The sequence below is a fragment of the Oncorhynchus nerka genome, linkage group LG9b, assembly GCF_034236695.1.
Source record: "Oncorhynchus nerka isolate Pitt River linkage group LG9b, Oner_Uvic_2.0, whole genome shotgun sequence".
In the NCBI taxonomy this organism is placed as follows: domain Eukaryota; kingdom Metazoa; phylum Chordata; class Actinopteri; order Salmoniformes; family Salmonidae; genus Oncorhynchus; species Oncorhynchus nerka.
This window is the reverse complement of record NC_088424.1, coordinates 47965085-47991754: the sequence shown is the minus strand read 5'-3', so window position 1 is coordinate 47991754 and position 26670 is coordinate 47965085. Positions and strand designations below refer to the sequence as shown.

Here is a 26670-nt window from a genome sequence, read left to right as displayed (position 1 = left end):
ATATCTATCCTCCAGTCTAATATCTCTCCTCCAGTCTAATATCTATCCTCCAGTCTAATATCTATCCTCCAGTCTAATATCTCTCCTCCAGTCTAATATCTATCCTCCAGTCTAATATCTCTCCTCCAGTCTAATATCTCTCCTCCAGTCCTCCAGTCTAATATCTCTCCTCCAGTCTAATATCTCTCCTCCAATCTAATATCTATCCTCCAGTCTAATATCTATCCTCCAGTCTAAAATCTCTCCTCCAGTCTAATATCTATCCTCCAATCTAATATCTATCCTCCAGTCTAATATCTCTCCTCCAGTCTAATATCTCTCCTCCAGTCCTCCAGTCTAATATCTCTCCTCCAGTCTAATATCTCTCCTCCAGTCTAATATCTATCCTCCAGTCTAATATCTCTCCTCCAGTCTAATATCTATCCTCCAATCTAATATCTATCCTCCATATCTAATATCTATCCTCCAATCTAATATCTATCCTCCAGTCTAATATCTATCCTCCAGTCTAATATCTATCCTCCAGTCTAATATCTATCCTCCAATCTAATATCTCTCCTCCAATCTAGGATCTATCCTCCAATCTAGGATCTATCCTCCAATCTAGGATCTATCCTCCAATCTAATATCTATCCTCCAATCTAGGATCTATCCTCCAGTCTAATATCTCTCCTCCAGTCTAATATCTATCCTCCAGTCTAATATCTCTCCTCCAGTCTAATATCTATCCTCCAATCTAATATCTCTCCTCCAGTCTAATATCTCTCCTCCAGTCTAATATCTCTCCTCCAATCTCAGATCTCTCCTCCAATCTCAGATCTCATCTCCGATCTAATATCTATCCTCCAGTCTAATATCTATCCTCCAGTCTAATATCTATCCTCCAGTCCTCCAGTCTAATATCTCTCCTCCAGTCTAATATCTATCCTCCAGTCTAATATCTCTCCTCCAGTCTAATATCTATCCTCCAATCTAGGATCTATCCTCCAGTCTAATATCTATCCTCCAGTCTAATATCTATCCTCCAGTCTAATATCTATCATCCAGTCTAATATCTCTCCTCCAATCTAATATCTCTCCTCCAGTCTAATATCTCTCCTCCAGTCTAATATCTATCCTCCAGTCTAATAATATCTCCTCCAGTCTAATATCTATCCTCCAATCTAATATCTATCCTCCAGTCTAATATCTCTCCTCCAATCTAATATCTATCCTCCATCTAATATCTATCCTCCAGTCTAATATCTCTCCTCCAATCTAATATCTATCCTCCAGTCTAATATCTATCCTCCAGTCTAATATCTCTCCTCCATCTAATATCTATCCTCCAGTCTAATATCTCTCCTCCAATCTAATCAGATCTCTCCTCCAGTCTAATATCTATCCTCCAGTCTAATATCTATCCTCCAGTCTAATATCTATCCTCCAGTCTAATATCTCTCCTCCAGTCTAATATCTCTCCTCCAGTCTAATATCTCTCCTCCAGTCTAATATCTCCATCATCCAGTCTAATATCTATCTCCAGTCTAATATCTCTCCTCCAGTCTAATATCTCTCCTCCAGTCTAATATCTATCCTCCAGTCTAATATCCTCCTCCAGTCTAATATCTATCCTCCAGTCTAATATCTATCCTCCTGTCTAATATCTATCCTCCAGTCTAATATCTCTCCTCCAATCTAATATCTATCCTCCAATCTAATATCTATCCTCCAGTCTAATATATATCCTCCAATCTAATATCTATCCTCCAGTCTAATATCTATCCTCCAATCTAATATCTATCCTCCAGTCTAATATCTCTCCTCCAGTCTAATATCTCTCCTCCAATCTAATATCTATCCTCCAGTCTAATATCTATCCTCCAATCTAATATCTATCCTCCAGTCTAATATCTATCCTCCAATCTAATATCTATCCTCCAGTCTAATATCTCTCCTCCAGTCTAATATCTATCCTCCAATCTAATATCTATCCTCCAGTCTAATATCTCTCCTCCAGTCTAATATCTATCCTCCAATCTAATATCTCTCCTCCAGTCTAATATCTCTCCTCCAGTCTAATATCTCTCCTCCAATCTCAGATCTCTCCTCCAATCTCAGATCTCATCTCCGATCTAATATCTATCCTCCAGTCTAATATCTATCCTCCAGTCTAATATCTATCCTCCAGTCCTCCAGTCTAATATCTCTCCTCCAGTCTAATATCTATCCTCCAGTCTAATATCTCTCCTCCAGTCTAATATCTATCCTCCAATCTAGGATCTATCCTCCAGTCTAATATCTATCCTCCAGTCTAATATCTATCCTCCAGTCTAATATCTATCATCCAGTCTAATATCTCTCCTCCAATCTAATATCTCTCCTCCAGTCTAATATCTCTCCTCCAGTCTAATATCTATCCTCCAGTCTAATATCTCTCCTCCAGTCTAATATCTATCCTCCAATCTAATATCTATCCTCCAGTCTAATATCTCTCCTCCAATCTAATATCTATCCTCCAATCTAATATCTCTCCTCCAGTCTAATATCTCTCCTCCAATCTAATATCTATCCTCCAGTCTAATATCTATCCTCCAGTCTAATATCTCTCCTCCAATCTAATATCTATCCTCCAGTCTAATATCTCTCCTCCAATCTCAGATCTCTCCTCCGATCTAATATCTATCCTCCAGTCTAATATCTATCCTCCAGTCTAATATCTATCCTCCAGTCTAATATCTCTCCTCCAGTCTAATATCTCTCCTCCAGTCTAATATCTCTCCTCCAGTCTAATATCTATCATCCAGTCTAATATCTCTCCTCCAGTCTAATATCTCTCCTCCAGTCTAATATCTTTCCTCCAGTCTAATATCTATCCTCCAGTCCTCCAGTCTAATATCTATCCTCCAGTCTAATATCTATCCTCCTGTCTAATATCTATCCTCCAGTCTAATATCTCTCCTCCAATCTAATATCTATCCTCCAATCTAATATCTATCCTCCAGTCTAATATATATCCTCCAATCTAATATCTATCCTCCAGTCTAATATCTATCCTCCAATCTAATATCTATCCTCCAGTCTAATATCTCTCCTCCAGTCTAATATCTCTCCTCCAATCTAATATCTATCCTCCAGTCTAATATCTATCCTCCAATCTAATATCTATCCTCCAGTCTAATATCTATCCTCCAATCTAATATCTATCCTCCAGTCTAATATCTCTCCTCCAGTCTAATATCTATCCTCCAATCTAATATCTATCCTCCAGTCTAATATCTCTCCTCCAGTCTAATATCTATCCTCCAGTCTAAAATCTATCCTCCAGTCTAAAATCTCTCCTCCAGTCTAATATCTATCCTCCAATCTAATATCTATCCTCCAGTCTAATATCTCTCCTCCAGTCTAATATCTATCCTCCAGTCTAATATCTATCCTCCAATCTAATATCTCTCCTCCAGGCTAATATCTCTCCTCCGATCTAAGTGTGTTTCTCTCCCTGTCTGTCTCAGTGCTCCCTGGCCTGTCATAAGAAGTGTCTGGAGACTCTGGCCATCCAGTGTGGTCATAAGAAACTGCAGGGACGACTACAGCTGTTTGGGATAGACTTCACCCAGGCAGCGAAGAACAGCCCAGATGGGATTCCCTTCATCATCAGGAAGTGTACCTCTGAGATCGAGAACAGAGCGCTCAACCTCAAGGTAAAACCCATACTGTTATAAAGCCAAGGTATACTGTGTAACCATAACAACTGACATGTATATATACAGTCACCACTATAATTATTGGCACCCTTGATAAAGATACTGAGCTATATTGTACGCTCAAAAAACATTTAATTATTCTATGCTAATACAATCGCTTCGAGAGCGAGATGGGGTTGGAAATGATTGGATTCCCTGTTTTCAATACACCAGTACCCTCCCCTTGCGAGGAGAACGACACTGAGCATTTAAAAAATGTTAAAAAACACATTGGGAGGGATTTTAGACCGTTCCCCCATACAGAATCTTTCCAGATCCTTGATATCCTTCCTCTGTTCTTATTGACTGGCCTCTTCAATTCAAACCATAGGTTTTTAATGGGGTTCAAGTCCAGAGACTGAGATGGTCATTGTAAAATGTTGATTTTTGTGGTCAAGTAACCGTTTCTTTGTGCATGTTGATGTGTGCTTGGGGTCATCGTCTTGCTGGAAGAGTCACTTGTGGCCAAGTTTCAGCCTCCTGGCAGAGGCGACCAGGTTTTGGGCAAAAATAATTATCCTGGTACTTGGTAAAGTTCATGATGACGTTGACCTTACGAAGAGCCCCAGATCTAAAATAGTAAACCAAATATCTGAGTAAATGTATAAAATATTAAGATTTATTTTTTGGAGCATACAATATAGCTAAGTATTGGTATTACTTATTTTATACTTAAGCAATAAGAGAACCTCGGGGATTTATCGTGTGATAGCTCCCGACGAAAAGAGTCAATTTGTTTTATTTCATCTTTCCACCAGACAACATAGTCCAGGCAGTTGTTTTTTTCTGAAGTTGCTAACCAAACAGGCTGGTCGTTAATTATTTTAGGATGCTTTGACCCAGTCATTCTATTCATTTCATGTTGCCATGCCAAACAGATCGTTAGCATGTAGCTAGCTAGCTAGCTAGCTAGCAGAGGTTCAATGATTACAAAAGACAAGAACTTCAATAAATAACTAATTAATTAATAATTTATAAATAGTCAACAAGAACGTCATCTAACCAGCTGATTTGTGAAGTCAATAATATATGAATGAAGGATCGCCATCTTTACTTCTCCTCTGCTAGCTAGCCAACTAAGGCTAACATCAAAGCAGGAGAAAGCAGGAGAAATGACAACAAACTATGTGCATTTTTTTTTTTTTTCACCTTTTCTATTGGAGATTTATTTCGATATATCCATTACAACGATGCTGATAAATGAATTCCCTCATAGAAGCTGTCAAGTCTTGTCACGTTTATATGCATGGCCCAAAAAACCTGCAACGTGTTGCACAGGTCAGATAGGCACACAGTGAGGCTTATATTAACCCCCGTTGTACCAAAATAAATGCTAGGCTAGTAGTATGGGGAAATATTGTGTTGACACTCTTTTTTCCAGGAGAGATTACGTTTATACATTGACTGGCTGGGCTGTGGGACAGTGGATTCCAATGGAACTGTTAACAGGCATTACTCATGGAATGTGGGTGATTGTGGTGCTATAACTATAAAAAGAGATTTAACTTGTTCAGATACACTCCCATTTAAATGATTTGCCATTCTCATAGTCTCAGTCCAAAGCCATTCTCATAGTCTCTAATGTGCAATACATTAGTGCAATAACTGAATCTAATGGGCTTTGATGTTAGTGATCTGGTGTATTGTGTGTGTGTTTGTCCAGGGAATCTACCGTGTGAATGGGGCGAAGTCTCGTGTGGAGAAGCTGTGTCAGGCGTTTGAGAACGGCAAAGACCTGGTAGAGCTCTCTGACCTCTCACCCCACGACATCGCCAACGTGCTCAAACTCTACTTGAGACAGGTGGGACACTGTCCACTTTCTGTTTTTTTTCTCAACTAAAATGGTGATAAAGAGCATCCTTGTTTTACACTGCTAGATCATTCTTATGTAATAATGTACAACACATTTCCCAAAGATATTGATTGATTACTTGATTGATGAATATCTTCTGTAGTTACCAGAGCCGTTGATCCTGTACCGTTACTATAATGACTTCATCGGATTGGCCAAGGAGAGCCAGAGGGTGATCATCGAAGAGAAGGCTATAGCCAGGGTCCTCCAGGAACAGGGGCGGCCAGGGGGTGAACAACCCCGACCAGGAGGCACCCAGCCTGGGATAGAGGGAGAGCAGCCTCCCCTGACGACCAGCCAACCTGGAGGAGGAGAGCTGCCCAAACAGCCCAGTATCAAACTCAACAGAGTCATCTTTAAGATTAGAGACCTGTTACGACAGCTTCCTCCTGCACACTACAGGACCCTCCGCTTCCTCACGGCACACCTACATAGGTAAAGAGATGGGTGGAAGCACATGCAGGCACCCCCTCACACACCCCCTCACCCCACCCCTCACCTCCCTCTCCACCTCCTCACACCCCCCCACACACCCCACCCCTCACTTGCCCCCTCACACACCCTACCCCTCACCTCCTTCTCCGCATCCCCTCACACACCCTACCCCTCACCTCCCTCTCCACATTCCCTCACACATCCTACCCCTCACCTCCCTCTCCACATCCCCTCACACACCCTACCATCTCACCTCCCTCTCCACATCCCCTCACACACCCTACCCCTCACCTCCCTCTCCACATCCCCTCACACACCCTACCCCTCACCTCCCTCTCCACATCCCCTCACACACCCCACCCCCTCACCTCCCTCTCCCTCTCCACCTCACAAACCCCACCCCTCACCTCATATCCCTCTCCCCCCCTCTTCCTCAGCCCCTCCCCCTCACCTCCCTCTCCATCTCACACACCCCAACCCCTCATCTCCCTCTCCACCCCCTCTTCCTCTTCCTCACCCCCTCCCTCCCACCCCCACCCCCCCCATTATTTATGTTATTTATCTCTTCCCTTAGGGTGACGGAGCAGGCAGAGGAGAACAAGATGACAGCCAGTAATCTGGGCATTATCTTTGGCCCTACGCTGGTCAAACCCCGACAGACTGACGCAGAGGTCTCCCTGTCTTCTCTGGTCGACTACCCCTACCAGGTGAGTTCCTGTTAACCCTACCAGGTGAGTTCCTGTTAACCCTACCAGGTGAGTTCCTGTTAACCCTACCAGGTGAGTTCCTGTTAACCCTACTAGGTGAGTTCTAGTTAACCCTACCAGGTATATGTACCTCTATACTAACCCTACCAGGTATATGTACCTCTATAATAACCCTACCAGGTATATACCTGTATACTACCCCTAACTCTACCAGGTATATGTACCTGTATACTACCCCTAACCCTACCAGGTATATACCTGTATACTAACTCTACCAGGTATATGTACCTCTATACTAACCCTACCAGGTATGTGTACCTGTATACTATCCCTAACCCTACCATGTATATATACCTGTAGACTACCCCTAACCCTACCAGGTATATATACCTGTAGACTACCCCTAACCCTACCAGGTATATATACCTGTATACTACCCCTAACTCTACCAGGTATATGCCTGTATACTACCCCTAACCCTACCAGGTATATATACCTGTATACTAACCCTACCAGGTATATATACCTCTATACTAACCCTACCAGGTATATACCTGTATACTACCCCTAACTCTACCAGGTATATGTACCTGTATACTACCCCTAACCCTACCAGGTATATGTACCTGTATACTACCCCTAACCCTACCAGGTATATACCTGTATACTAACTCTACCAGGTATATTTACCTCTATACTAACCCTACCAGGTATATGTACCTGTATACTACCCCTAACTCTACCAGGTATATGTATCTCTATACTACCCCCTAACCCTACCAGGTATATGTACCTGTATACTAACTCTACCAGGTATATGTACCTCTATACTAACCCTAAGAGGTATATGTACCTCTATACTAACTCTACCAGGTATATGTACCTCTATACTAACCCTACCAGGTATATGTACCTCTATACTAACCCTACCAGGTATATGTACCTCTATACTAACTCTACCAGGTATATGTACCTCTATACTAACCCTACCAGGTATATGTACCTCTATACTAACCCTACCAGGTATATGTACCTGTATACTACCCCTAACTCTACCAGGTATATATACCTGTATACTAACCCTACCAGGTATATATACCTGTATACTAACTCTACCAGGTATATATACCTGTATACTACCCCTAACTCTACCAGGTATATGTACCTGTAGACTACCCCTAACCCTACCAGGTATATGTACCTGTATACTACCCCTAACTCTACCAGGTATATATACCTGTATACTAACCCTACCAGGTATATGTACCTCTATACTAACCCTACCAGGTATATGTACCTGTATACTACCCCTAACTCTACCAGGTATATATACCTGTATACTAACCCTACCAGGTATATATACCTGTATACTAACTCTACCAGGTATATGTACCTGTATACTACCCCTAACTCTACCAGGTATATACCTGTATACTACCCCTAACTCTACCAGGTATATGTACCTCTATACTAACCCTACCAGGTATATGTACCTCTATACTAACTCTACCAGGTATATGTACCTCTATACTAACCCTACCAGGTATATGTACCTCTATACTAACCCTACCAGGTATATGTACCTGTATACTACCCCTAACTCTACCAGGTATATATACCTGTATACTAACCCTACCAGGTATATATACCTGTATACTAACTCTACCAGGTATATGTACCTGTATACTAACCCTACCAGGTATATGTACCTGTATACTACCCCTACCAGGTATATATACCTCTATACTAACCCTACCAGGTGTATGTACCTCTACACTAACCCTACCAGGTATATATACCTCTATACTAACCCTACCAGGTATATGTACCTGTATACTAACCCTACCAGGTATATGTACCTCTATACTAACCCTACCAGGTATATATACCTGTATACTACCCCTAACCCTACCAGGTATATATACCTGTATACTACCCCTAACCCTACCAGGTATATGTACCTGTAGACTACCCCTAACTTTACCAGGTATATATACCTGTAGACTACCCCTAACCCTACCAGGTATATGTACCTGTATACTACCCCTACCAGGTATATGTACCTCTATACTAACCCTACCAGGTATATGTACCTGTATACTACCCCTAACCCTACCAGGTATATATACCTGTATACTACCCCTAACCCTACCAGGTATATGTACCTCTATACTAACTCTACCAGGTATATGTACCTCTATACTAACCCTACCATGTATATGTACCTCTACACTAACTCTACCAGGTATATGTACCTCTATACTAACCCTACCAGGTATATGTACCTGTATACTACCCCTAACTCTACCAGGTATATATACCTGTATACTAACCCTACCAGGTATATATACCTGTATACTAACTCTACCAGGTATATGTACCTCTATACTAACCCTACCAGGTATATGTACCTGTATACTACCCCTACCAGGTATATATACCTCTATACTAACCCTACCAGGTATATGTACCTCTATACTAACCCTACCAGGTATATATACCTCTATACTAACCCTACCAGGTATATGTACCTGTATACTAACCCTACCAGGTATATGTACCTCTATACTAACCCTACCAGGTATATGTACCTCTATACTAACCCTACCAGGTATATGTACCTGTAGACTACCCCTAACTATACCAGGTATATATACCTGTAGACTACCCCTAACCCTACCAGGTATATGTAACTGTATACTACCCCTACCAGGTATATGTACCTCTATACTAACCCTACCAGGTATATGTACCTCTATCCTAACTCTACCAGGTATATGTACCTCTATACTAACCCTGCCAGGTATATGTACCTGTATACTACCCCTAACCCTACCAGGTATATATACCTGTATACTACCCCTAACCCTACCAGGTATATGTACCTGTATACTAACCCTACCAGGTATATATACCTGTATACTAACCCTACCAGGTATATGTACCTGTATACTAACCCTACCAGGTATATGTACCTCTATACTAACACTACCAGGTATATATACCTGTATACTACCCCTAACTCTACCAGGTATATATACCTGTATCCTACCCCTAACTCTACCAGGTATATGTACCTGTAGACTACCCCTAACCCTACCAGGTATATGTACCTGTAGACTACACCTAACTCTACCAGGTATATGTACCTGTATACTACCCCTAACCCTACCAGGTATATATACCTGTATACTACCCCTAACCCTACCAGGTATATGTACCTGTATACTAACCCTACCAGGTATATGTACCTGTATACTACCCCTACCAGGTATATATACCTCTATACTAACCCTACCAGGTATATATACCTCTATACTAACCCTACCAGGTATATGTACCTGTATACTACCCCTAACTCTACCAGGTATATATACCTGTATACTAACTCTACCAGGTATATGTACCTCTATACTAACTCTACCAGGTATATGTACCTCTATACTAACCCTACCAGGTATATATACCTGTATACTACCCCTAACTCTACCAGGTATATGTACCTGTATACTACCCCTAACCCTACCAGGTATATATACCTGTATACTACCCCTAACCCTACCAGATATATGTACCTGTATACTAACCCTACCAGGTATATGTACCTGATCTTTACCCCTACCAGGCCCCTCTATACTAACCCTACCAGGTATATATACCTCTATACTAACCCTACCAGGTATATGTACCTGTATACTACCCCTAACTCTACCAGGTATATATACCTGTATACTAACTCTACCAGGTATATGTACCTCTATACTAACTCTACCAGGTATATGTACCTCTATACTAACCCTACCATGTATATGTACCTCTACACTAACTCTACCAGGTATATATACCTGTATACTAACCCTACCAGGTATATATACCTGTATACTAACTCTACCAGGTATATGTACCTCTATACTAACCCTACCAGGTATATGTACCTGTATACTACCCCTACCAGGTATATATACCTCTATACTAACCCTACCAGGTATATGTACCTCTATACTAATCCTACCAGGTATATATACCTCTATACTAACCCTACCAGGTATATGTACCTGTATACTGTACCAGGTATATGTACCTCTATACTAACCCTACCAGGTATATGTAGGTTACTAACCCTACCAGGTATATATACCTGTATACTACCCCTAACCCTACCAGGTATATGTACCTGTAGACTACCCCTAACTATACCAGGTATATATACCTGTAGACTACCCCTAACCCTACCAGGTATATGTAACTGTATACTACCCCTACCAGGTATATGTACCTCTATACTAACCCTACCAGGTATATGTACCTCTATACTAACTCTACCAGGTATATGTACCTCTATACTAACCCTGCCAGGTATATGTACCTGTATACTACCCCTAACCCTACCAGGTATATATACCTGTATACTACCCCTAACCCTACCAGGTATATGTACCTGTATACTAACCCTACCAGGTATATATACCTGTATACTAACCCTACCAGGTATATGAGGGTATACTAACCCTACCAGGTATATGTACCTCTATACTAACACTACCAGATATATATACCTGTTACTACCCTAACTCTACCAGGTATATATACCTGTATACTACCCCTAACTCTACCAGGTATATGTACCTGTAGACTACCCCTAACCCTACCAGGTATATGTACCTGTAGACTACCCCTAACTCTACCAGGTATATATACCTGTATACTACCCCTAACTCTACCAGGTATATATACCTGTATACTAACTCTACCAGGTATATATACCTGTATACTAACCCTACCAGGTATATATACCTATATACTAACTCTACCAGGTATATGTACCTCTATACTAACCCTACCAGGTATATATACCTCTATACTAACCCTACCAGGTATATGTACCTGTATACTACCCCTAACTCTACCAGGTATATATACCTGTATACTAACTCTACCAGGTATATATACCTGTATACTAACCCTACCAGGTATATATACCTCTATACTAACCCTACCAGGTATATGTACCTGTATACTACCCCTAACTCTACCAGGTATATATTCCTGTATACTAACTCTACCAGGTATATATACCTGTATACTAACCCTACCAGGTATATGTACCTCTATACTAACCCTACCAGGTATATGTACCTGTATACTACCCCTAACCCTACCAGGTATATATACCTGTATACTACCCCTAACCCTACCAGGTATATGTACCTGTATACTAACCCTACCAGGTATATATACCTGTATACTAACCCTACCAGGTATATGTACCTGTATACTAACCCTACCAGGTATATGTACCTCTATACTAACACTACCAGGTATATATACCTGTATACTACCCCTAACTCTACCAGGTATATATACCTGTATACTACCCCTAACTCTTACCAGGTATATGTACCTGTAGACTACCCCTAACCCTACCAGGTATATGTACCTGTAGACTACCCCTAACTCTACCAGGTATATATACCTGTATACTATCCCTAACTCTACCAGGTATATATACCTGTATACTAACTCTACCAGGTATATATACCTGTATACTAACCCTACCAGGTATATATACCTGTATACTAACTCTACCAGGTATATGTGCTCTATACTAACCCTACCAGGTATATGTAATTGTCCTCTATACTAACCCTACCAGGTATATGTACCTGTATACTATAACTCTACCAGGTATTATTTGTATACTAACTCTACCAGGTATATATACCTGTATACTAACCCTACCAGGTATATATACCTCTATACTAACCCTACCAGGTATATGTACCTCTATACTAACCCTACCAGGTATATGTACCTGTATACTACCCCTAACTCTACCAGGTATATATTCCTGTATACTAACTCTACCAGGTATATATACCTGTATACTAACCCTACCAGGTATATGTACCTCTATACTAACCCTACCAGGTTTATGTACCTGTATACTACCCCTAACTCTACCAGGTATATGTACCTCTATACTACCCCTAACCCTACCAGGTATATGTACCTGTATACTAACTCTACCAGGTATATGTACCTCTATACTAACCCTACCAGGTATATGTACCTGTATACTACCCCTAACTCTACCAGGTATATATACCTGTATACTAACCCTACCAGGTATATATACCTGTATACTAACTCTACCAGGTATATGTACCTCTATACTAACCCTACCAGGTATATGTACCTGTATACTACCCCTAACTCTACCAGGTATATATACCTGTATACTAACCCTACCAGGTATATGTACCTCTATACCAACCCTACCAGGTATATATACCTGTATACTAACCATACCAGGTATATATACCTCTATACTAATCCTACCAGGTATATGTACCTGTATACTAACCCTACCAGGTATATATACCTCTATACTAACCCTACCAGGTATATGTACCTGTATACTAACCCTACCAGGTATATACCTGTATACTACCCCTAACTCTACCAGGTATATATACCTGTATACTAACCCTACCAGATATATATACCTCTATACTAACCCTACTAGGTATATGTACCTCTATACTAACTCTACCAGGTATATGTACCTCTATACTAACCCTACCAGGTATATGTACCTGTATACTACCCCTAACTCTACCAGGTATATATACCTGTATACTAACCCTACCAGGTATATGTACCTGTATACTAACCCTACCAGGTATATATACCTCTATACTAACCCTACCAGGTATATGTACCTGTATACTAACCCTACCAGGTATATATACCTCTATACTAACCCTACCAGGTATATATACCTCTATACTAACCCTACCAGGTATATGTACCTCTATACTAACCCTACCAGGTATATATACCTCTATACTAACCCTACCAGGTATATGTACCTGTATACTAACCCTACCAGGTATATGTACCTGTATTCTAACCCTACCAGGTATATATACCTCTATACTAACCCTACCAGGTATATGTACCTGTATACTAACCCTACCAGGTATATGTACCTCTATACTAACCCTACCAGGTATATGTACCTGTATACTAACCCTACCAGGTATATACCTGTATACTACCCCTAACTCTACCAGGTATATATACCTGTATACTAACCCTACCAGATATATATACCTCTATACTAACCCTACCAGGTATATGTACCTCTATACTAACTCTACCAGGTATATGTACCTCTATACTAACCCTACCAGGTATATGTACCTGTATACTACCCCTAACTCTACCAGGTATATATACCTCTATACTAACCCTACCAGGTATATGTACCTCTATACTAACCCTACCAGGTATATATATATATACCTGTAGACTACCACCTTATGTTTTTTTAACAGTGTTGCCTGTGAAAGAACTTGAAAACATCTAAATTCTAAACGTTTGTTTTGTCCCCTTTATTGACTGTTGTCACTCCCAGGCTCTGATGGTGGAGCTGCTGGTACGTCACTTCCAGGTGATCTTTGACTTGTCCAGCCCCTCTTCCTACCCCCCCACCACCACCTCCTCCACGGTGGGCCAGTCCTCCCCCCGACTCACCCCTCAGGAGAAGGAGCAGAGACTCAGCCGCCACTCCACCTCCCTGCTCGACATGAAGGAGGTGAGGAGGTCCAAGTGTCTTTTAATGATTTGACCGTTTATGCAAAGGGAGGAGGTGAACTCTGAAGTCTCAGGAGCAGTTGGGGGGAGGGATAAGGGTTCATTAGGATCAGAACTTTTTATTATACCAATCAAAGCATAGGTGGCGGTTGTTTGAGGTTGTATGAGGTTGTATGAGGTTGTATGAGGGTGTATGAGGGTGTATGAGGTTGTTTGAGGGTGTATGAGGTTGTATGAGGTTGTATGAGGTTGTTTGAGGGTGTATGAGGTTGTATGAGGGTGTATGAGGTTGTATGAGGGTGTATGAGGTTGTATGATGTTGTATGAGGTTGTATGAGGGTGTATGAGGTTGTATGAGGTTGTATGAGGGTGTATGAGGTTGTATGAGGTTGTATGAGGGTGTATGAAGTTGTATGAGGTTGTATGAGGTTGTATGAGGTTGTATGAGGGTGTATGAGGGTGTATGAGGTTGTATGAGGTTGTATGAGGTTGCATGAGGTTGCATGAGGTTGCATGAGGTTGCATGAGGGTGCATGAGGTTGCATGAGGGTGCATGAGGTTGCATGATGTTGTATGAGGTTGTATGAGGTTGTATGAGGGTGTATGAGGTTGTATGAGGGTGCATGAGGTTGCATGAGGTTGCATGAGGTTGTATGAGGGTGTATGAGGTTGTATGAGGGTGTATGAGGTTGTATGAGGTTGTATGAGGGTGTATGAGGTTGTATGATGGTGTATGATGGTGTATGAGGTTGTATGTAAAGATTGGCCACCTTGGTTAGAATCAATTGACTGTTTATCTTTGTGGTCGTTCTGTGATGGTCCTAACCGTCTCCAAGCAGAGTGCCAAAGTCGACAAGAGGCACTCGTCAGTCATCCAGTCCTCTCAAACCCTGGATGATGTGAGAGAGGTGAAGACAGACAGGACAGGACCAGACAGGAGAGAGTTAACAGCCGGCTCCTCCTCCTCTGCTGCTGGCTCCTCCTCCTCTGCTGCTGGCTCCTCCTCCTCTGCTGCTGGCTCCTCCTCCTCCTCTGCTGCTGGCTCTGCCTCGGTTAGTTGGTTTGTTTCTGAGTGAGAGAGTGAAATAGTGAGAGAGTGATTAATTTAGTTATGAAATGTATTTTAACAAGGACAATGCACATAAATGTACTTTTCAGGTTCAACATCAATGCTAAAGTGTCAGAGTTAGGAGTTGGCAACACAACACAACACATTTTCTTTTGTCCCGTAGGTCCAGAGATCTACCCTGGTGTTTGGCCGTCCCAGCCTCAACCTCTCCTCCTCTGCTACGGCCCCGAAGGTCCAGCTCCGGCCCCAGCGCGCTAGAATCCTGTCTCGACCAATCAGCATGCCCCTGGAGCGCTTGCCCCTCCCCACACCCTCACAGGTCACCACCCATCACTTTAACTGCTGTTGTATTCATTGTACATATTGTAATTGTCTTGTGATTGTTTTTTAATGTTGTGTACTATTGTTTTTTTGTTTTTTTAACTATGGCTGTAAGGATGAGGAACCTTCATGGGGATTAAATATAGTCATCTCATCTCTCAGGTGCTCGACAGAAACAGCCGTAACAACAACGCTGCCATCACGTTAGATCCCACCGCTAACACCATCGTGGAGTCAGCCGAGCCGGAGAAGCCTCGGATTGGTGGGGGGTCAAGGGTCAGTACCTATTACATCGACACCCAGCAGGCCGTGCAGCGGAGGCCCTGGGACAGGAAGTACAAACACTACGACGTCACGCCACGCACCGCCATGATCATGGCTAACTTACCGCCGGCCGGTACTAACCCTGGCCCAAAACCGGGGAAACAGCTGACGATGCCGACACAAATGTCCGTGTCTGGGCCAACCAGCTCTGCTCTCCCATCCAGTAGTAGTTTCAGCACTATATTCCCCAACAACCCATACACAGTGTCGCTGAAGGCTGGCCAGGCGTCCACAAGAGACAGAGAGGAGACTAAGGACAGGCCTGCTGCTGGAGGTGGTGGGGAGACCAGAACATCTACCAACTCCCCCATAAAGTTCAGACAACCAAGGATTCTGCAGCCTCCACCCGGAACCTTCTATAAGCCGTCTGGTTATTCAGGCGCCAGAGGCTGGCCATCATTAAGTACCTCTGGGACCACTAGCCTCACCAAAATGTCCCCAACTTTTCCTACTGTTAAAGCCTCTTCCCAGACTTATCCTACTGTTAAAGCCTCTTCCCAGACTTCTCCTACTGTTAAAGCCTCTTCCCAGACTTCTCCTACTGTTAAAACCTCTTCCCAGACTTCTCCTACTGTTAAAGCCTCTTCCCAGACTTCTCCTACTGTTAAAGCCTCTTCCCAGACTTCTCCTACTGTTAAAGCCTCTTCCCAGACTTCTCCTACTGTTAAAGCCTCTTCCCAGACTTCTCCTACTGTTAAAACCTCTTTCCAGACTTCTCCTACTGTTAAAGCCTCTTCCCAGACTTCTCCTACTGTTAAAACCTTCTCACCAACCTCCCCTACTGTTAAAACCTTCCCAACCTCCCCTACTGTCACTGCTCCTCTCCCCCTCTCTTCCTCCCAATCCTCCAGCATGACTTTCTTCTCTTCTCCTATGGTTACCACCACCACCACCCCATCCCCTACTGCCACCTACATCCTTCAAACCTCACACCTCCCCACACACACCCTACAGGACTCTGTGGACAGCTCTGTTAGTGTTGACCCCGAGGTCACGACCTCCGCTGACCTTTCCCCCCGCCAGTCCCCTCCCCCCAGCAGCCCAGAGGACCCCAGCCCGCCCGAGGTCGTCCCGCTGCAACAAAGACTGAGACCCCGGCCCAGACCCGGCGCTCGCCTGCAGGAGTTAGAACACAGAGAGGCCCATTTTGTCTGAACCGTAAAAGTAGACTTCAGTAGTCTGATATCATCACACACAGACAGGGCCACACCATTGGCCAAGACTACTGGTATGTCTTTAAGAATAGGGAGGGCATCACTTGGGAAGAACCAATGGTGGAACTGTTGGGAGAACGTTGATGTCTGTAAGCAGGAAGTTGTCCCCACTGTGTATGATGATGTCATATTGCTGTCTACCTTTGAAGCCAGATATATTTTGTCTGTGTGTGTGTGTGTGTACAGTGTGTACAGTGTGTGTGTACAGTGTGTACAGTGTGTACAGTGTGTGTACACAGTGTGTACAGTGTGTGTACAGTGTACAGTGTGTGTGTGTACAGTGTGTGTGTACAGTGTGTGTGTGTACAGTGTGTACAGTGTGTACAGTGTACAGTGTACAGTGTGTGTACAGTGTACAGTGTGTGTGTGTACAGTGTGTGTGTGTGTACAGTGTGTGTGTGTGTACAGTGTGTGTGTGTACAATGTGTACAGTGTGTGTGTGTGTGTACAGTGTGTGTGTGTACAGTGTGTGTGTGTAAATATGTTGTTACGGTGTATCTCTGTACCATATTATATATTGGGGGGAACAGTACTATTATATTGACGCCAAGACAAGATGTGTGAAAGGAACCCACTGAAAGTGTTACATTACACGTGTTTAATATATTCTATGTTTACAGTCCTTACAAACAGAAGCATGATCTGTGACCGGTCGCTCCCTAGACATGAACGGTCGCTCCCTAGACATGAACGGTCGCTCCCTAGACATGAACGGTCGCTCCCTAGACATGAACGGTCGCTCCCTAGACATGAACGGTCGCTCCCTAGACATGAACGGTCGCTCCCTAGACATGAACGGTCGCTCCCTAGACATGAACGGTCGCTCCCTAGACATGAACGGTCGCTCCCTAGACATGAACGGTCGCTCCCTAGACATGAACGGTCGCTCCCTAGACATGAACAGGTCATCCCTAGACATGAACCGGTCATTCCCTAGACATGAACGATTGCTCCCTGCCAGATACAGGAATTTGATAACAGAGGTCATGAACGGTCGCATTTTCAATAGCTGTTGAACTGGTCGCTCCCTGAACTGACATCTGATCTTCCAGTCGCTCCCTAGACATGAACGGTCGCTCCCCTAGACATGAACGGTCCCAGACATGAACGGTCGCTCCTAAGACCTCAATAGATGAACCTGTAATACTATGACATTATGCTCCTAGACATGATCTGTGACCGGTCGCTCCCTAGACATTTGGAACAAGCATTTAGGCTGCTATTCAATCTATTGCAGATACAGGATTTCCAGATAACAGAGGACAAACTTTTATATCAAAGGTTCATTTTCACGTGTAGCTGTGTGATGTCCTGGTCAACACTGAACTGTTACATCTGATTTCCATTTCTGTGTGTGAGTGTCAGCTCCATCCATTTATTTGCTGCTATGCAAATAAAATGCACTTCTCAAACCGCTATCCAGAAACCCACTATCTGCAATTAATTGAATTGTGTATAAGTTACTGTCTGATGTCCTGGTTAATACTACCTGTTAAATATGATGTCCTGGTCAATACTACCTGTTACATCTGATGTCCTGGTCAATACTACCTGTTACATCTGATGTCCTGGTCAATACTACCTGTTACATCTGATGTCCTGGTCAATACTACCTGTTACATCTGATGTCCTGGTCAATACTACCTGTTACATCTGATGTCCTGGTCAATACTGCCTGTTTTTGTTACAAATAGGTTCTACCTGCCATTACTGCCATGTCATCAATAGATTTTACCTGCCATTACTGCCATGTCATCAATAGATTGTACCTGTCATTACTGCCATGTCATCAATAGATTCTACCTGCCATCAATAGATTCTACCTGTCATCAATAGATTCTACCTGCCATTACTGCCATGTCATCTATAGGTTCTACCTGCCAATACTGCCATGTCATCAATAGATTCTACCTGTCATTACTGCCATGTCATCAATAGATTCTACCTGCCAATACTGCCATGTCATCAATAGATTCTACCTGCCATCAATAGATTCTACCTGCCATTACTGCCATGTCATCAATAGATTCTACCTGCCATTACTGCCATGTCATCAATAGGTTCTACCTGCCATCAATAGATTCTACCTGCCATTACTGCCATGTCATCAATAGATTCTACCTGCCATTACTGCCATGTCATCAATAGATTCTACCTGCCATTACTGCCATGTCATCAATATGTTCTACCTGTCATTACTGCCATGTCATCAATAGGTTCTACCTGTCATTACTGCCATGTCATCAATATATTCTACCTGCCAATACTGCCATGTCATCAATATGTTCTACCTGCCATCAATAGATTCTATCTGCCAATACTGCCATGTCATCAATAGAATCTACCTGCCATCAATAGATTCTACCTGCCATTACTGCCAGGTCATCAATAGATTCTACCTGCCAATACTGCCATGTCATCAATAGAATCTACCTGCCATCAATAGATTCTACCTGCCATTACTGCCAGGTCATCAATAGATTCTACCTGCCATTACTGCCAGGTCATCAATAGATTCTACCTGCCATTACTGCCATGTCATCAATAGATTCTACCTGCCATTACTGCCATGTCATCAATAGATTCTACCTGCCATTACTGCCATGTCATCAATAGATTCTACCTGTCATTACTGCCAGGTCATCAATAGATTCTGCCTGTCATTACTGCCAGGTCATCAATAGATTGTACCTGCCATTACTGCCATGTCATCAATAGATTCTACCTGCCATCAATAGATTCTATCTGCCAATACTGCCAGGTCATCAATAGATTCTACCTGCCATCAATAGATTCTACCTGCCATTACTGCCATGTCATCAATAGGTTCTACCTGCCAATACTGCCATGTCATCAATAGATTCTACCTGTCATCAATAGATTCTACCTGCCATTACTGCCATGTCATCAATAGGTTCTACCTGCCAATACTGCCATGTCATCAATAGATTCTACCTGCCATTACTGCCATCTCATCAATAGATTCTACCTGCCATCAATAGATTATATCTGCCAATACTGCCATGTCATCAATAGAATCTACCTGTCATCAATAGATTCTACCTGTCATCAATATAATCTACCTGCCATCAATAGATTCTACCTGCCATTACTGCCAGGTCATCAATAGATTCTACCTGCCATTACTGCCATGTCATCAATAGATTCTATCTGCCATCAATAGATTCTACCTGTCATCAATAGATTCTACCTGCCATCAATAGATTCTATCTGCCAATACTGCCATGTCATCAATAGATTCTACCTGTCATCAATAGATTCTACCTGTCATCAATAGATTCTACCTGCCATCAATAGATTCTATCTGCCAATACTGCCATGTCATCAATAGATTCTACCTGTCATCAATAGATTCTACCTGTCATCAATAGATTCTACCTGCCATCAATAGATTCTATCTGCCAATACTGCCATGTCATCAATAGATTCTATCTGCCAATACTGCCATGTCATCATAAATTGGAACATTTTTGGGAGTTCCAAAATTGAGCTGGAATGAAGTTACCCTTCAACAAATATATCATAGCATCAAGTCCTTGTCGTAATGTTACAGAGAAGCATTTTATTTGTTTTGTTGGGAGTTAAATACCTGTATTATATATTCGTTTTTTCCTTGTCCATTTACACAGTACATGAAATGTTCTACTTTGTTCCTGTATTGTATGTCATGTGATTTGATTCTGGCTACATTAATTAAGCACTTACTTCATTCAGGTCCAATGTTTTTATGTTTTTTCAAACATGTATGTCACCGCAATACATTCCACAGAGAAGAGATGGAAGCATTTTATAAAGTGAGACAAAATAAAAAGTTTCAACATTTAAAAAAAATATATATAATAATAATAATAATTCACCCATATTCCTGTTCAGATTATAATAATCTAAATCGTATGTATCTATATCTGTTTTTTTTATTTTTATATATGTGACATATAAACTGCAAGGTTTTGTTTCAGTAAATTGTTTGTAACTACAAAAAAAGACCAAATGCAAAAAATGTCTTGCATTAAATGAAAGTATAGTTGACAGTTTGAGTGTTGACATTTATTTTGTTATTAGCAAAATAGCAAATGTCCAAATAACTCATGTTCAATACATGAATATATACAGTACCAGTTATATATATATATACAGTACCAGTTATATATATATATATATACAGTACCAGTTATATATATATATTGTAACCCTTTGCCATAGAGCACGTTCCACCATACAGGTGATTATATTCTGCCCGTTAAGCCCTTATCACCCTCCTAAAGCCTAATTACTTTTGTCACCTGCCCTTTCCAAAGTCTTACATGACTCAACAGAACCTCTCAATTCAGTTTAGGTAGCTGTATGACTCAACAGAACCACTCCAGTCCAGTTTCGGTAGCTGTATGACTCAACAGAACCTCTCAAATCAGTTTAGGTAGCTGTATGACTCAACAGAACCACTCCAGTCCAGTTTCGGTAGCTGCATGACTCAACAGAACCTCTCAATTCAGTTTAGGGAGCTATCTGACTCAACAGAACCACTCAGTCCAGTTTAGGTAGCTGTATGACTCAACAGAACCACTCAGTCCAGTTTAGGTAGCTATATGACTCAACATAACCACTCAATTCAGTTTAGGTAGCTATATGATTCAACAGAACCTCTCAGTCCAGTTTAGGTAGCTGTATGACTCAACAGAACCTCTCAATTCAGTTTAGGTAGCTGTATGACTCAACAGAACCTCTCAGTCCAGTTTAGGCAGCTATATGACTCAACAGAGTCATATAGCAAAACCTGGACCAGTACAAATCAGCTGGGCTTGACAATCTGGACCCTCTATTTCTGAAACTATCCGCCGCCATTGTCGCAACCCCTATTACCAGCCTGTTCAACCTCTCTTTCATATCGTCTGAGATCCCCAAGGATTGGAAAGCTGCCGCAGTCATCCCCCTCTTCAAAGGGGGAGACACCCTGGACCCAAACTGTTATAGACCTATATCCATCCTGCCCTGCCTATCTAAGGTCTTCGAAAGCCAAGTCAACAAACAGGTCACAGACCATCTCGAATCCCACCGTACCTTCTCCGCTGTGCAATCTGGTTTCCGAGCCGGTCACGGGTGCACCTCAGCCACACTCAAGGTACTAAACGATATCATAACCGCCATCGATAAAAGACAGTACTGTGCAGCCGTCTTCATCGACCTTGCCAAGGCTTTCGACTCTGTCAATCACCATAGTCTTATCGGCAGACTCAGTAGCCTCGGTTTTTCGGATGACTGCCTTGCCTGGTTCACCAATTACTTTGCAGACAGAGTTCAGTGTGTCAAATCGGAGGGCATGCTGTCTGGTCCTCTGGCAGTCTCTATGGGGGTGCCACAGGGTTCAATTCTCGGGCCGACTCTTTTCTCTGTATATATCAATGATGTTGCTCTTGCTGCGGGCGATTCCCTGATCCACCTCTACGCAGACGACACCATTCTATATACTTTCGGCCCGTCATTGGACACTGTGCTATCTAACCTCCAAACGAGCTTCAATGCCATACAGCACTCCTTCCGTGGCCTCCAGCTGCTCTTAAACGCTAGTAAAACCAAATGCATGCTTTTCAACCGATCGCTGCCTGCACCCGCATGCCCGACTAGCATCACCACCCTGGATGGTTCCGACCTTGAATATGTGGACATCTATAAGTACCTAGGTGTCTGGCTAGACTGCAAACTCTCCTTCCAGACTCATATCAAACATCTCCAATCGAAAATCAAATCAAGAGTCGGCTTTCTATTCCGCAACAAAGCCTCCTTCACTCACGCCGCCATGCTTACCCTAGTAAAACTGACTATCCTACCGATCCTCGACTTCGGCGATGTCATCTACAAAATGGCTTCCAACACTCTACTCAGCAAACTGGATGCAGTCTATCACAGTGCCATCCGTTTTGTCACTAAAGCACCTTATACCACCCACCACTGCGACTTGTATGCTCTAGTCGGCTGGCCCTCGCTACATATTCGTCGCCAGACCCACTGGCTCCAGGTCATCTACAAGTCCATGCTAGGTAAAGCTCCGCCTTATCTCAGTTCACTGGCCACGATGGCAACACCCATCCGTAGCACGCGCTCCAGCAGGTGTATCTCACTGATCATCCCTAAAGCCAACACCTCATTTGGCCGCCTTTCGTTCCAGTACTCTGCTGCCTGTGACTGGAACGAACTGCAAAATCGCTGAAGTTGGAGACTTTTATCTCCCTCACCAACTTCAAACATCAGCTATCTGAGCAGCTAACCGATCGCTGCAGCTGTACATAGTCTATTGGTAAATAGCCCACCCATTTTCACCTACCTCATTCCCATACTGTTTTTATACTGTTTTTATTTATTTACTTTTCTGCTCTTTTGCACACCAATATCTCTACCTGTACATGACCATCTGATCATTTATCACTCCAGTGTTAATCTGCAAAATTGTATTATTCGCCTACCTCCTCATGCCTTTTGCACACATTGTATATAGACTGCCCCTTTTTTTCTACTGTGTTATTGACTTGTTAATTGTTTACTCCATGTGTAACTCTGTGTTGTCTGTTCACACTGCTATGCTTTATCTTGGCCAGGTCGCAGTTGCAAATGAGAACTTGTTCTCAACTAGCCTACCTGGTTAAATAAAGGTGAAATAAAAAATAAAATAAACAGAACCACTCAGTTCAGTTTAGGTAGCTATATGATTCAACAGAACCACTCAATTCAGTTTAGGTAGCTATATGATTCAACAGAACCACTCAGTCCAGTTTAGGTAGCTGTATGACTCAACAGAACCACTCAATTCAGTTTAGGTAGCTATATGATTCAACAGAACCTCTCAATTCAGTTTAGATAGCTATATGACTCAACAGAACCACTCAGTCCAGTTTAGATAGCTATATGACTCAACAGAACCACTCAATTCAGTTTATGTAGCAATATGATTCAACAGAACCACTCAGTCCAGTTTAGGTAGCTATATGATTCAACAGAACCATTAAGTCCAGTTTAGGTAGCTATATGACTCAACAGAACCTCTCAGTTCAGGTAGCTATATGACTCAACAGAACCACTAAGTTCAAGTAGCTATATAACTCAACAGAACCACTCAGTTCAGTTTAGATAGCTATATATCTCAACAGAACCACTATGTTCAAGTAGCTATATAACTCAACAGAACCACTCAGTTCAGTTTAGGTAGCTATATGACTCAACAGAACCACTAAGTTCAGTTCAGGTAGCTATAGGATCACAACAGAACCACTCAGTTCAGGTAGCTATATAACTCAACAGAACCACTCGGTTTAGGTAGCTATATGACTCAACAGAACCACTCAGTTCAGTTTAGGTAGCTATATGACTCAACAGAACCACTCAGTTTAGGTATCTATATGACTCAACACACACCTGATGGTAGTCCAAACCTCCAAAATCAAATCAAATTTATTTATATAGCCCTTCGTACATCAGCTGATATCTCAAAGTGCTGTACAGAAACCCAGCCTAAAACCCCAAACAGCAAGCAATGCAGGTGTAGAAGCACGGTGGCTAGGAAAAACTCCCTAGAAAGGCCAAAACCTAGGAAGAAGCCTAGAGAGGATCCAGGCTATGTGGGGTGGCCAGTCCTCTTCTGGCTGTGCCGGGTGGAGATTATAACAGAACATGGCCAAGATGTTCAAATGTTCATAAATGACCAGCATGGTCGAATAATAATAAGGCAGAACAGTTGAAACTGGAGCAGCAGCACAGTCAGGTGGAAGTTGAAACTGGAGCAGCAGCATGGCCAGGTGGACTGGGGACAGCAAGGAGTCATCATGTCAGGTAGTCCTGGGGCATGGTCCTAGGGCTCAGGTCCTCCGAGAGAGAGAAAGAAAGAGAGAATTAGAGAACGCACACTTAGATTCACACAGGACACTGAATAGGACAGGAGAAGTACTCCAGATATAACAAACTGACCCCAGCCCCCCGACACATAAACTACTGCAGCATAATTACTGGAGGCTGAGACAGGAGGGGTCAGGAGACACTGTGGCCCCATCTGAGGACACCCCCGGACAGGGCCAAACAGGAAGGATATAACCCCACCCACTTTGCCAAAGCACAGCCCCCACACCACTAGAGGGATATCTTCAACCACCAACTTACCATCCTGAGACAAGGCTGAGTATAGCCCACAAAGATCTCCGCCACGGCACAACCCAAGGGGGGGGCGCCAACCCAGACAGGATGACCACAACAGTGAATCAACCCACTCAGGTGACGCACCCCCTCCAGGGACGGCATGAGAGAGCCCCAGTAAGCCAGTGACTCAGCCCCTGTAATAGGGTTAGAGGCAGAGAATCCCAGTGGAAAGAGGGGAACCGGCCAGGCAGAGACAGCAAGGGCGGTTCGTTGCTCCAGAGCCTTTCCGTTCACCTTCCCACTCCTGGGCCAGACTACACTCAATCATATGACCCACTGAAGAGATGAGTCTTCAGTAAAGACTTAAAGGTTGAGACCGAGTTTGCGTCTCTGACATGGGTAGGCAGACCGTTCCATAAAAATGGAGCTCAATAGGAGAAAGCCCTGCCTCCAGCTGTTTGCTTAGAAATTCTAGGGACAATTAGGAGGCCTGCGTCTTGTGACCGTAGCGTACGTGTAGGTATGTACGGCAGGACCAAATCAGAGTGATAGGTAGGAGCAAGCCCATGTAATGCTTTGTAGGTTAGCAGTAAAACCTTGAAATCAGCCCTTGCCTTAACAGGAAGCCAGTGTAGAGAGGCTAGCACTGGAGTAATATGATCAAATTTTTTGGTTCTAGTCAGGATTCTAGCAGCCGTATTTAGCACTAACTGAAGTTTATTTAGTGCTTTATCCGGGTAGCCGGAAAATAGAGCATTGCAGTAGTCTAACCTAGAAGTGACAAAAGCATGGATTAATTTTTCTGCATAATTTTTGGACAGAAAGTTTCTGATGTTTGCAATGTTACGTAGATGGAAAAAAGCTGTCCTCGAAATGGTCTTGATATGTTCTTCAAAAGAGAGATCAGGGTCCAGAGTAACGCCGAGGTCCTTCACAGTTTTATTTGAGACGACTGTACAACCATTAAGATTAATTGTCAGATTCAACAGAAGATCTCTTTGTTTCTTGGGACCTAGAACATCTCTGTTTTGTCCGAGTTTAATAGTAGAAAGTTTGCAGCCATCCACTTCCTTATGTCTGAAACACATGCTTCTAGCGAGGGCAATTTTGGGGCTTCACCATGTTTCATTGAAATGTACAGCTGTGTGTCATCCGCATAGCAGTGAAAGTTTACATTATGTTTTCGAATAACATCCCCAAGAGGTAAAATATATAGTGAAAACAATAGTGGTCCTAAAACGGAACCTTGAGGACACATCTTTACCTAACACCTAGGCCCCCAACACAT

General features: G+C 42.7%; 1 protein-coding gene and 1 long non-coding RNA gene across 6 annotated transcripts in view; both read left to right on the top strand.

The window, feature by feature from the left end:
- The window catches only part of LOC115122375 (rho GTPase-activating protein 29-like), a 121593-nt gene extending 103452 nt beyond the window's left edge, over positions 1-18141 (top strand). For 4 of the 5 annotated variants that reach the window (XM_065013792.1, XM_065013796.1, XM_065013795.1 and 1 more), the window contains 8 exons: positions 3492-3680; positions 5386-5523; positions 5678-6009; positions 6584-6716; positions 14137-14316; positions 15152-15367; positions 15548-15703; positions 15868-18141. In XM_065013792.1, the coding sequence (XP_064869864.1) occupies positions 3492-3680; positions 5386-5523; positions 5678-6009; positions 6584-6716; positions 14137-14316; positions 15152-15367; positions 15548-15703; positions 15868-17184 (2661 nt within the window). In that variant the 3' untranslated portion in view covers positions 17185-18141. The remainder of the gene's footprint in view (positions 1-3491; positions 3681-5385; positions 5524-5677; positions 6010-6583; positions 6717-14136; positions 14317-15151; positions 15368-15547; positions 15704-15867) is intronic. The other variant, XM_065013793.1, reaches the window with a different exon arrangement.
- A 269-nt stretch (positions 18142-18410) lies between these two features.
- Positions 18411-21295, top strand: LOC115126348 (uncharacterized). Its single transcript, XR_010461837.1, has 2 exons — positions 18411-20200; positions 20363-21295. It is a non-coding gene; the product is annotated as an uncharacterized LOC115126348 (long non-coding RNA).
- Positions 21296-26670: the final 5375 nt, after the last annotated feature.